The sequence below is a fragment of the Saccopteryx leptura genome, chromosome 5 (genome assembly GCF_036850995.1).
Source record: "Saccopteryx leptura isolate mSacLep1 chromosome 5, mSacLep1_pri_phased_curated, whole genome shotgun sequence".
Lineage (NCBI taxonomy): Eukaryota > Metazoa > Chordata > Mammalia > Chiroptera > Emballonuridae > Saccopteryx > Saccopteryx leptura.
The window spans coordinates 162,881,379-162,893,830 of NC_089507.1; the positions used below are offsets into that span (position 1 = coordinate 162,881,379).

At 44.5% G+C, this 12,452-nt stretch overlaps 1 protein-coding gene across 4 annotated transcripts; it reads left to right on the forward strand.

The window, feature by feature from the left end:
- Positions 1-5,495: 5,495 nt before the first annotated feature.
- Positions 5,496-11,976, forward strand: LOC136406401 (GTPase IMAP family member 5-like). 4 transcript variants are annotated; one of them, XM_066386446.1, is made up of 4 exons: positions 5,496-5,834; positions 9,090-9,198; positions 9,573-9,621; positions 10,931-11,976. In XM_066386446.1, the coding sequence occupies exons 1-4, from the start codon at positions 5,509-5,511 to the stop codon at positions 11,800-11,802; spliced, it is 1,356 nt and encodes a 451-aa protein (XP_066242543.1). In that variant the 5' UTR covers positions 5,496-5,508; the 3' UTR covers positions 11,803-11,976. The 4 variants fall into 4 exon arrangements, with proteins under 4 accessions (XP_066242543.1, XP_066242544.1, XP_066242545.1 ...); XM_066386447.1 differs by having other exon boundaries at positions 9,576-9,621; XM_066386448.1 differs by having other exon boundaries at positions 5,703-5,830.
- Positions 11,977-12,452: the final 476 nt, after the last annotated feature.

Below are 12,452 nucleotides of genomic sequence, written 5' to 3' on the forward strand. Positions count from 1 at the left end.
CAACTGTCAGCGAGGCTCAACAACAAGCGAAAGGTGTACACAGCCCACATGGGTAGCTCAAGGGCCCAGCTTGGGTGATTGAGGAGGCTGTGCCACTGGACCCTCCAGAACACCTACTACATTAGGAGACTCTATCATGCCTGGAATACATAGCGGCTCTACCTGATACATAGACTTACCCAATCAGACACAGGGAGATGGCCAAAATGAGACGACAAAGAAACATGTCCCAAGTGAAAGAACAGAACAAAGCTCTAGAAGAAGACCTAAGCAAATTGGACACAAGCAATCTACTACAGTTTAAAACACAAGTTATAAGGATGCTCAGTCAACTTAGAACCTCAAAAGCATGAAAAAGGACCAGTCAGTAAGGAAGGATACACTAACTGAAATGAATAATTTACAGGGAGTCTACAGTAGAGTAGATGCAGCTGAGATTCATGTCAGCAGTTTGGAATGTAAGGAAGCAAGAAAGCACCCAATCAGAATAGCAAAATGAAAAAAATCTTAAAAAAAAATAAGGATAGTATAAGGAGCCTCTGGGACAATTTCAAGTGTACCAACATTTGCATCACGGGGGTTCTGGAGATGAAGAGAAAGAAGAAATTGCAATCCCATTTGAAAAAGATAATGACAGAGAACTTCCCTAACTTAGTGAAAGAAATAGACATACAAGTCTAGGAAGTGCAGAGACTCCCTAACAAGCTGAACTGAAAGAGACCTATACCAAAACACAGCATGATTACAATGCAAAAGGTTAAAGACAAAGAGAGAATCTTTTAATTAATTAATTTATTTTATTTTATTTTTTTGGAGATAGAGGCAGAAAGAGAGAGAGAGAGAGGAACATCAAGCTGCTCCTGTATGTTCCTTGACTGGGATTGAACCCACAACCTTCTTGTTTCAGAATGATGCACTTAACGGACTGAGCTAACTGGCCAGGGCAAAAGAGAATTTTAAAGCAGTCACTTTCCTACAAGGGAGCTCCTATGAGGCTGTCAGATGATTTCTCAACAGAAACTTTGCAGACCAGAAGGAGTGGCAAGAACTGTTTAAAGTGATGAAAAGCAAAGGCCTACAACCAAGATGATTTTACCAAGCAGAACTATCATTTAGAATTGAAGGACAGATAAAGAGCTCCCCAGTCCCCAAAAAGCTAAAGGAGTTCATTACAACCAAACCAGTAGTATAAGAAATGTTAAAGGGTTTTCCTTAAAAAGAAGAAAAGGTAATAAAATATGAACAACAAAATAACATTAAATATACCTCTATCAGATATTGAAACTATAATACAAAATAAACGAGTAAGTACAACAGAAACAGACCCATAAATACAGAGAACATTTTGAGAGTTGCCAGAAGGAAGGAGGCTTGAGAGGATGGGTGAAAAAGGTGATGGGATTAAGAAGTACAAATTGATTTTTACAGAATAGACATGGGGATATTTATATACAGCATAAGGAATACAGTCAATAATAGTCTAGCCCAGGCCAGTAGGCTCAGTGGTAGAGCATTGGCCTGACGTGTGGGAGTCCAGGGTTCGAGTTCTGGCCAGGGCACACAGGAGAAGCGCCCTGCTTCTCCACCCTTCCCCCCTCTGTCCTCTCTGTCTCTCTCTTCCCCTCCCGCAACCAAGGCTCCATTGGAGCAAAGTTGGACCGGGCACGGAGGATGGCTCCATGGCCTCAGCCTCAGGTACAAGAATGGCTCCGGCCACAAAGGAGCAAGGCTGCCAATGGGAAAGCCTTGACCCCTGGTGGGCATGCCGGGTGGAACTCAGTCAGGTGCAAGTGGGAGTCTGTCTCTCTGCCTCCCTGCTTCTCACTTCAGAAATATAAAAAAAATAAAATAATAATATTCTAATAACTATGTATAGTGTCAAGTTATGTAATGTTTAAACACTAAGGTGTACACCTGAAACTAATATAATAGTGTATGTCAACTATAATTGAAAAATAAAAAATAATTTTTAAAAATTAAATAAATAAAAATCTTGGTTCAACAAAGAGATTGTTAGACAATCTTCTAGTTCTTTAGTGAGTTTATAGCTATAAATCAATGACTAAGAAGACAAACAATTTTCTATGGTAATATTGCATTGCCTAGAAATGTGTTGGATTTTTTCTTTTCATTTCTTTCTTTTTTTTTAAGTGAGAGGAGGGGAAATAGTGAGACAGACTCCTACATACGCCCAAACCAGGATCCAACCAGCAAACCTAGTCTTGGGCTGATGCTCAAGTACTGAGCTATCTTCAGCGCCCAGGGCAAATGCTCAAACCAATTAAGCCACTGGTTGTGGGAGGAAAGAGACAGAGAAGGGGGAGAGGGAAGGAAAGAGAAGCAGATGGTTGCTTCTCATGTGTGCCCTGACTGGGGATTGCATTTGGGATGTCTGCACGCCACACTAATGCCATATGCCAGGGCCATATGTGTTGGATTCTAAAGAAAGGTGGTCTTTGGGTTGATAGTACTCCCTCTTCTCAGGCTTCTGACCCTAGAATAAAACATTTTTTCTTATGCAACACTTGTCTCTCAAGGATTGACTTTCAACATGGCAGGCATTCGAAACTGATTTATTTAAATGTTTTTATTGATTTTAGAGACAGAGGAAGGAACAAAGAGACAGAGAGAGAGAAACATCAATTTGTTGTTCCACCTATTCATGCTGTCATTGGTTGATTCTTGTATGTGGCCCTACTGGGGATCAAACCCACAACCTCAGCATGTTGGGAGGATGCTCTAATAAAAGGAGCTACTTACTTGGCCAAGGCCCATTGGTTGTTTCTTGTATGTGCCTTGACTGGGATTGTAACCACACAACCTTGGTGTTCTGGGGACATTCTAAACAACTGTGCCATCTGACCAGAGAGAGGTTTTTATTATCATCCATAAAAAATATGTGAGGGTCATACATATCATTGTGGAGTCCTGATACATCAGGTTATTTACTACTACAATGATTTACTACCAAAAAGATAAGTGAAATTATATTGAAAGTAATACAGTTTCCAATTTTTTGGCATGCATTATGGTTCATGCCTTTCCAAAATGAAGTAGGAATTTGGAAAATCACATGTAATGTCTTCTACCTGGGTTCTTATGCAAAAGTAAATAAATAAATGGAGTTCCTCGGTGCTCTTGGAGAAGTAAGAGAGCTGCTGGTGCTTTGGCAGAAACTGCCAAGCACCTCGGTTAGACTGGAGCGGCTGGACCACCGGTATTGCCAGAGGATGGGCTTTCCCAAGAAAGTTCTTCAAGGGCACATCATTAGGGAATAAGATGACATCCTTAGGTTGTGTTAGCAATAAATAAATAGGTAGATAGATAAATAATAAAGATTTACGTATTTCTGTTTCTGAATGTGACAGACGCTTAAAGAAAGTCATGATCCTTATTCCACCCACACAGAAGACAGGGCTGCTGCATGCACGGCACGTCCTCATGGGATTAGGGTCCTAGGGGGGCTCAGGATGGGGTACCAGGTTAGGGTGGGCTGCACCTGCAGAGATCCATGCAGGGAGGGATTCCTATAACTACCTGAGGGGCCCCGAGTGACCAGGGTTGGGGGGGGGACAGATGATTCTTATATTTAATGATGGAAACAACCTTGTGGGTGTTAGGGATCATTATAATTAAATTCCTTTGATTTGAAATGCAAAATAATCCACTGAGCGTTATGTGATGTCCAAAGGACAAAAGGTGACAAAAGTAGAATGGGAACTTATTTTTCCCTACCGGCCCCAAGGCATTTTCACAAATCCAAACTTCCCATCTGATATAAACTGCTTCTGTACTCACCTGCTTATCCATTTTATACTACCTGTATATCCTCAAATACCATAACTTATTTCTTTGAGAATGAAATTACATCACTCTGCTAAGACAAAATAAACTATTTTGATCAGCTCTAAAATAAAATGGCATGTCTTAATATATTTTATATTTTTGAAATTAAGACACTTTCTGAGGGAGCTGATGAGAGTACAACACCAGGAGCTTGGTCATGTTGAATTAACTGAATCCCCAGAGCGTTTGTGAATTGTGCCTTCCTCAGTGTCCCTGCCCGGGTCTCACTTTTACTAACATTCTGTGTTAGGTCTAAAAAGATATATGGGCTTCATAGATCAAATTCTACTGCAAGGAAACATCTCTGCAAAATAAGATAAAAAATATCTCCAAATAATCAAAAGCACAAGACTAAGTTTACTGGTACTTTTCCAAGGACTTTATGTCTTTTTTGTACAGAAATCACCATAATACTTATCTCTCTAAATTGTTGAGTTTTTAAAAGTTTTGTGGCAATATTTTGGTTTTTTACCTACTTATAGAAAGTTCTCAGACAGCTTTCGTCACCAGATAACAGTTACACAAAGAATGGCATGAAAATCCCAGTTATTTGCCAGTTGGCTGGAGAAAAGAGTCAAGTTTGGGTGCTGGATGATTATTATTGAGAAAATATTAATAGTGATGATAGCGGTGTTTACCTAAAATGCAAAGAGAGGGACTAAATGTCATATGACGTCCCAAACCAGACTCTCAAAATGTGTTATCCATAATTTGAATTATATAATATCACAGAGGGTTAACAGTTTTTCCTCATGGTCAATAGCATCACTTTAGTGATTTTCCTCCCAGAAATATGATTTTGACCTTTTCCCCTTTGTCCCAATATACAATGCAGTGCCTGGCATGAGAATGGGGTCAGCAAATGCTTAGAAAATGAACGATGACGCTGACTTCCCGTACCCAGTCTATCTATGTACTAGGTTCCTAGGCACCAGACTTCTGATCACTTTCTGAATGTTCTAGTGCCTGCATCTTATAACACAGCTGCAGCACACCATTGCATTTACTAAAGTGTTCTTTTAGGCCGTGGCTTAAAGGACTTTTTCCCCACTGAATTCAAGGTTAGACCCTATGACCACACTTATGTAAACTGGGTGGTTTGATGTTATAAATCAACTTCACGTTTAACAATTAGTACAAAACAGCACCACCCCCTTCCATGATTTGCAAATATACCAAATAAAACTAATAAAATTGATGAACAGAATGTGGGAGTCTAAGCCCATATTGGGTTCTCTGTCTCACTTTGCAACCTAATTGTTTTATGTTCACTGCTCCAACCTTAAGGGTGCAATCGGTTAACAGATAAAGGTGCTATAGCCCTGCTCCAAATGCCACCAGAATAAACCAGCAGACAAAGCTCCCTTCGCCCTCAGTCCCAAAGGGCTGGTCTGACCCATGGCAGAGAAGGCGCCAGCAGTGCCTGTCTGTCCCTAGTATGCAGGAACATTCTAGAAGCAGGAGCTTAGGTGCCACGGGGAATGGGGCTGCGATGGTGCCGCCAAGCGGGCGGCTGGTGCCCAGAAGGAACTTTCCTGTGTCGCAGGGGCTGTTTCTGAACTTGGGGGTAGCGGGGTGGGTGGGGGTGGGGGGAAGATGCGTCAATGCCTTTATCGCCTCTTCCTCCACATATTGCTTCTTTCGACAGGTCATAACAAGGAAATGGGGGAAGGGGGACCTGGCAGCCCGCAGGCGCTGGCAGAAAGCGTTCCATTAAAGGGACAGACAGCACGCCGCGCCATCGCTGGTCTCCCCGGTCATGTCTGCAACAGTTTCGCCTTCCAGCCCAAGGACGTCCCCTATCTGCCGGGGGCGGGGCGCCGGACGCGCTGGGCACTCCCTTTCTTCTTCAACCCAGCAGCCTTGTCCCGGAACTTTTGGCTTCCAAGTGGCTCCCCTTTAACTGCATCTGCCTGGCTTCCAGGGAGCGCCCGTCGCGCGCGCACCTTCCCAGGGCGCCAAGTACTGCACCCGCAGCTTCGCGGTAGGTAAGGGGACACCTGCTGCCTAGTCACAGCCTGAGTGCGGTGTGATCTCACACCAGTTACCCCACTTTGGGCTCACCCACCGGTGGAACAGGACGATGATAGCGGGGCGAGGGGCCATAGCGGGTTCCTAGAGGGATAAACGAGTGTGGGAACCACTCGCCCTGTGCGCACAGCCCAGAGCATTCCCCAGCGCTCCGAGGTTTCCAGCAAACTGCCTTCTGCTTAGCCCATGGGGTCTTCATGGGACTCGCAGAATTTCATGAACCTGAACGAATATTCTCATCCTACTTGACAGATGAGCAAACGGAACCTCCCCAGGTGTCCGGTTAAGTGGGACCAGGCTTCTCAATTTACCCTCTTAACTTCTTTTAGTACATGTGCTGCTGAAGCCAGAGCTCTTAACTTCTTAACCCCGCCCCCATTAAGCCTCCTGTTCCACAGGGGACCCCTGAGTACACATTGTCTGATGACCTTGACCTTCTGAAAACCACCCCATTCTCCCCTAAACACCCCACAGCTTTCCTCCCACACCATGTAGGACTCTGCTGTGTAGCAAACAAATCACGTTTATGTATGCGGAACAATCTCTTGTCCGCTATCCTTCTGTGAGAGAGGTGTCCAGGAATCACCAGAACTAAACTACAGACAATGGACTCCTATACCAGGAAATATGGCGACGGGGCAGATGAGTGAAGGAGACACTTAGAATAAGGCAGACATGAATTAGTTTAAGCTTTCCTAAAACAGCATAATAGAGCCTGCTTTCTCGTGTTTTCATAAAATAAGATTTCATCATGATAAAGTCAGGCTCGTGTAATTTTAAGATCATAAGGTACATTTATATCCATTTCCGTCAACCCGTCACCTGAACTAGACGCTCCTACTGTCCCCTCAATGCTATTATAATCTCTGCTTGCACACTGCTTGTCACTCTCATCAGTAGAATTTTCCCATCTGGAGAAGGACCCTGCCTCCGTTCCCGATCCCCCCACTCTGGCTTTCTGGGAGATGGACATGTACCCCGTTTCCCCAGGTCTGCGATGCTCCCCCAGTCTTTTCCTAGGCTTCATTCCGTGCTGTGAATGTTTTGTCTGTGACTCATCTTAGCATCTCCATCAGTGTCCTTTCTGACTGGCCCGAGGACACTTGGTTATTTGTTACCATCTGCCTAAAAACCCATTCCTCTGCGGGACACATGTCTTCTCCTGCAGCCTGACCCATTCAGAAGACAGTATTACCATGAAGTTCACCATCAACATCATCACCACTGTCATCATTTGTTCCAACATATTTTCTGAGGTTTGGAAACCTCAGATAAGATTATCGACATAGGACAGGTGTCAGAGGATTTGGGCAGGTTTGTAAATTTCAGCCAGAGTCAAAGATACCATATGGGAAAAGGTGATGAGGAAACCCTCTTCTCTGCCTTAAGGGAAGGAAGGGAGGAAGGGCAGGATGGGGAGTAAAAGAAAAATGAAAGGAAGGAAGGCAGGAAGTAGTCTTAGTATATTCTGATAATGTGAAGATGGATGATTTTCTGAAGAGGGCCAAAAATAAAAAATCCACTAAATGAATAGAAAAAGGTGCAAACATTATTTGTATATAATTGAAGCAACCTGAAAAGCAAACAAAGTATGAAAACAATGTTTTAATTCAGTGGTAATCAGTAAATTGCAAGCGCAAACCAGTTAAGACATCCTTACTTATGCCCATAAGGGTGATAAAAAAAATTAAAAGTTAAAGTGAAGATTTGGGGAAAGCTCACACGTGACTGGTGTTAGCAGGAATTAGCACAGCGCTCTCGGGGTTATATCTGCTGGCTGTGTCTAGTCAGATGGGAGCTGTCTATCCCAAACAAATTGTTGCACATGTGCAAAGAGATGTACAGTACACGGGGATTCTTTTGCAGCAAGCACATATTTTGAAACAGCTTAAATGTTTATTAATAAATAATTGGATAAAGTGTTATATAAATAATGTCTTTTATGTAAAAGTTTAAAGTGCAGAAACAATACTTTAAAAAGTTTGAAGTGCAGAGCCCTGGCCTGTTGGCTCAGTGGTAGAGCGTCAGCCCAGTGTGTGGATGTCCCGGTTCCAGCACACAGAAAAGCAACCATCTGCTTCTCCCCTCTCATTTCTTCTCTCTCTTTCTCTCCTTCTCCTTCCCTCCTGCAGCAATGTCTCAATTAGAGCGAGTTGGCTCTGGGCACTAGGATGGCTCCATGGCCTCTGCCTCAGGGGCTAAAAAATGGCTCTGGTTGCAATGGAGCAACAGCCCAAATAGGCCGAGCATCACCTCCTAGTGGCTTGCCGGGTGGATCCTGATCAGAGCACGTGTGGTAGTCTGTCATTGCCTCCCCAACTCTCATTAAAAAAAAAGTTTAAAGTGCTGAAATAGATACATGTGTCTGAAGGAGTGTAAATACACAAATGAGAATGATACATAAAAGCATCAGAGGCACTGGCTGGTTAGTTCATGGGACAGAGCGTTGTCCCAAACACCAAGGTTGTGGGTTTGATTCCTGTATGGGCACATAGGGAAAGCAGCTGGTGAATGCAGAACTAAGTAGAATAATAAATAAATGCTTCTCTCTCCCTCCTTTCCTCTCTCTAAAATCCGTCAATTAAAAACACACACACAAGAGAACACCTTCAGAATATTGGTCATCTCGGAGGGCAGAGGGAGGGGCAGCGAGAGGCTGAGGAGGCAAAACACATCAATGGAATTCTGTGTAATGTTCTAACTTTCCAGTCAAACAGAATAGCTGCAGGGAAAATGCCGAAATACCCATTGCAAATGGTAGGCTTTTGTTCCATAAGTCTGTACTTTTTCACTTAAACACTTTGCTTCATAACTGCGTAATATTAAAAACTGAATAAATAAATACAGTCACATCTGAGGTATCACTGTATGTCACATCCTTTCCTTTTCTAACACCAAGATGAGAGACACAATATTAGGCCTCATTTAAATGAAACATTTATGCCAATTGATGCCAATGGTTGTGCCAATTTCTGTTTAAACCTACTGGGATGCAGAAGGGTGATGACTGGGAGACAGGAACCTCAGCGGCAGCTGGGACAGCACTGGCTCGACACTGAGCAGGAAGTAAGTATCTCTTGAATCTGTCCTGCAAGTTGGTTCTTGCTCTGTGGTCCTAGCACCCTTGTCTCTCCACAAAATGCTCAGGGGCTGACAGCAAACTCGCCAGGACAGAGAAAAAATTGCCTTGTAAATGACTGGCTTGTTTGAAGTCCTAGGAATTTCCAGGCCCGAGAGGAAGTTCAGAGTACCTTCCCGTGGGACAGCGGGGTAGGGACAGGACTCCTTCATGGTTTGACAAGGGAGGAAGAATGTTTTCTAGTAAGTTTGTCTACTTTGATGACAAAAATAAAATAATGTTCCATTTCTCATTCCATAAAAAATGCTTTCTGCATCTGATGCCTTTTCCCATTGGAGGGACATAAGCAACTGATTTAACACATTTTCTCCTACTTTCTTATACGTTAAGGGGAAAATGGGTAAATGTGCATTGTGTTAGCAGGGCATTGTGTTAACATCTCCTCCTTTGCTTTAAGTTCTATATGGACATTTGCAAGTATAATGTGAACTAGGAACTTAGCAATGGAAGTGGTTTCTCGATGGAGAATTCATCTTATTCTGAACTGGAGGTGACCCTCAGGCCTTCCTGACTCTGTGTGGACACATTTTTTATTCTTTTCTTGTTTTTGTTCCAGAAGAGCATGGAAGGGCATCTGAAGACCACATATGGAGCTTTGGCTGAAGGTAACAAAGTCCCCAGGGTCTCAAGGGGCACCAGTCCCTCACTTCCAACACAGTGACAGGAACCCAGTTATTTTAAACTGAAGAAGGAAAAAACAATGCTCATTTGTTCTTTCTCTTCCCCGTCATCACCCTCTCACACCCAACCCCCCACAGTACCGTGCTATCGTGCACAGGATGTGTGGGAAACGTGGAAATGAAACTCCAAGTCAGAAGTTGGAGGCTTTTAAACTGAATTGAGAATAAAGTTTCTCTTGCCTTGTCCACTCTGAGCTGAAAAGTGGCAAAGTTCCCCCAAGAGATGTTAGTAATCGTATTTGCCACCAAACACCCCACACACTGCAGGAAAGGAGAGAACAACACAGAGTAGAAGGAATTGAACGATGAGTTTTAGGAGCCTACAGTGAACTTGGAACCACTTGGGCTCATAAGAGCTCCAGAAGTCCTCGGACTCTCACCGTTCTCCATCCTTTGAAGGTCTCAGCTCTTGGCTCAGTGGCGCCCTCTCCAACACCACTTTTGTTAACTTCCTGTAGTTCCATCAGCCAAGTAGATGATCTTTCCAACACACGTACTTCTAATGGTCTTCTATTCCACTCTTCCTCAGCCACCTGTCCAGGGTCAACTCCTGGACTTGGCCATTGACATTAACTGTGACCTTTCTGCTGTGCCTGTTTCTAGCACCCAAAGAGCAGAGACCCAGGGACCCTCCACTGGTCCTCGGTGGGAGGGCACATCTGAGACTTCCTTTCCTCCCTTCTGCACAGATGAGCCTGGGAATGTGTGGCTGAGAAAGAGGTGGTAACCTTTTCCCACTTGTGACTTCTCAGCCTCTGCCTCCCAATGTCACACTTATTTAGCATGAAACTGGCCTAAGCACCATCCAGGAAAAACACAGGGACCTCCTTTCTTTGAGGAAAACTGTACTTCCCTGGTCTTGGTAAAGGGCTTGGAGCACCTCCTCAGTGTGGCAGTTATTCCTCTTGGCTGTGGGTGCAAAGTCGGCTTCTTATGTGGATTTCCAATGACCCACGAACTTCCTAAAGTAATCAGCAAACCCCTGTATGCCTTTAGATGTGACGGTTCCCAGGAGGGTCCATGACCTAAAAATCTGAAGAATCACTAACTTAGAAAGGCTCAACGTCTTTCTTTCTCTCTCTTTCTTTCTCTTTCTTTCTTTCTTTCTTTCTTTCTTTCTTTCTTTCTTTTTCTTTCTTTCTCTCTCTCTCTCTCTCTCTCTCTCTCTTTCTTTCTTTCTTTCTATTTCTCACTCTCTTCTCTTTTTTTTTTTTATTTTTTTTTATTTTTGCAGACATTAGAGTAGAAGATAACCAGTCTGCATCCTCCCAGCTGAGGATCGTCCTGGTGGGCAGGTCCGGTTGTGGGAAAAGTGCCACCGGGAACAGCATCCTTTGCCGACCGGTGTTTGAGTCCAGGCTGGAGGCGCAGGCTGTGACCAGGACATGCCAGGCAGCCACGGGCATGTGGAACAGGAGGAGCACCCTGGTGGTTGACACGCCCTCCATCTTTGAGGCAAAGGCCCCGAACCAAGACATGTACAAGGACATCGGGGACTGCTACCGGTTCTTGGCCCCAGGGCCCCACGTGCTGCTGCTGGTGACGCAGCTGGGCCGCTTCACGGCCCAGGACACAGTGGCCGTGAGGAGGGTGAAGGAGGTCTTTGGGGCAGGAGCCATGAGACACGTGGTGATCCTCTTCACCCACAAGGAGGACTTATGTGGGGGGTCCTTGCGTGAGTACGTAGCCACCACGGACAACCTCAGCCTGCGGAGCCTGGTCCAGGAGTGTGACAGGAGGTACTGTGGCTTCAACAACCGGGCCACCGGGGAGGAGCAGAAGAGGCAGCTGGAGGAGCTGATGGCTGTGGTCGAGAGCCTGGAGCGACAGCACCAGGGAGGCTTCTACACAAACGACCTCTTCCTCGGAGCACAGCTGCTCCGGGAAGGTGGCGGAGAAAACCACATGCACTACCTGGCCAAGGTGCACAGGTGCATTGAAAAGCAAAAGCGAGACCTGAAGGAGCCGTGTCACGGGACGTCCAGGGTGTTCCTCAGCATCAAAGAGTGGATGCTCTCTCACATTGGGATAACTGCTTTTCTTGTGATATGCATTTTGATTCTTCTTGCCGTTTTGATTCACTTGGGCATTACTGGTGGATACTGAGCGTTTTCAGCTGACTTCTCCCATTGGCTTTCATTTTTAGACTCACCATTTCTGTCTACATTTGTAAGTGATTTAATTTGCTTAGTGCTTAGTCTCAGTTTCTATTTATTTTCCTATGTCAGACATGTCATTCATGTTCTCCAAGGGATTCCAGATAAATAAAACCCAAAGGAAAAAAAATGTTTCTTTTTTTGTTTTATTAAAAATTATCAATGTAAATAATAAATGAACTGGACACCACCTTGAAATCTTTGGGAAGAGTAGGCTTTGCAGGAAGAAGGGTGAGTGGACTGTGATGTTTATTCACTGTTGAGGGAGAAGACATGGTATATTAAAATCTCATAAAAGAACTCCTCACTTTATTCAGAAACGCACTCTGGCATCATCGTAAGCTATAAGGGAAGACACATATGGCTTCCCCCATCCCAGAGAGGTTGATGATGTTTGGGGGACAATTCTGGAGTTTGAAGGGTCCTGGGAGGGAGGAAGAAGGGGACCTGGACTTGAGGGGAGGAGAGAAAAGGGGTCACAGAGGCAGGGTGGGTGGCACCTTGTGCAAAGCAGAGGCAGCGAGCGGGAAATAAGGGTCCAGGCTGCATGGTGCAGGGGCAGAGAAGGAGCAGACCACATTGTCTCAGATTTTGTGCCCT

Bases quoted from the DNA above. Each gene is read 5' to 3' on its own strand.
- LOC136406401 (XM_066386446.1), top strand. From the start codon at position 5,509: ATGGGGGAAGGGGGACCTGGCAGCCCGCAGGCGCTGGCAGAAAGCGTT. The intron at 5,835-9,089 runs GTAAGGGGACAC...GCTTGTTTGAAG, and splicing joins CACCCGCAGCTTCGCGGTAG to TCCTAGGAATTTCCAGGCCC. The intron at 9,622-10,930 runs GTAACAAAGTCC...TTATTTTTGCAG, and splicing joins ATATGGAGCTTTGGCTGAAG to ACATTAGAGTAGAAGATAAC.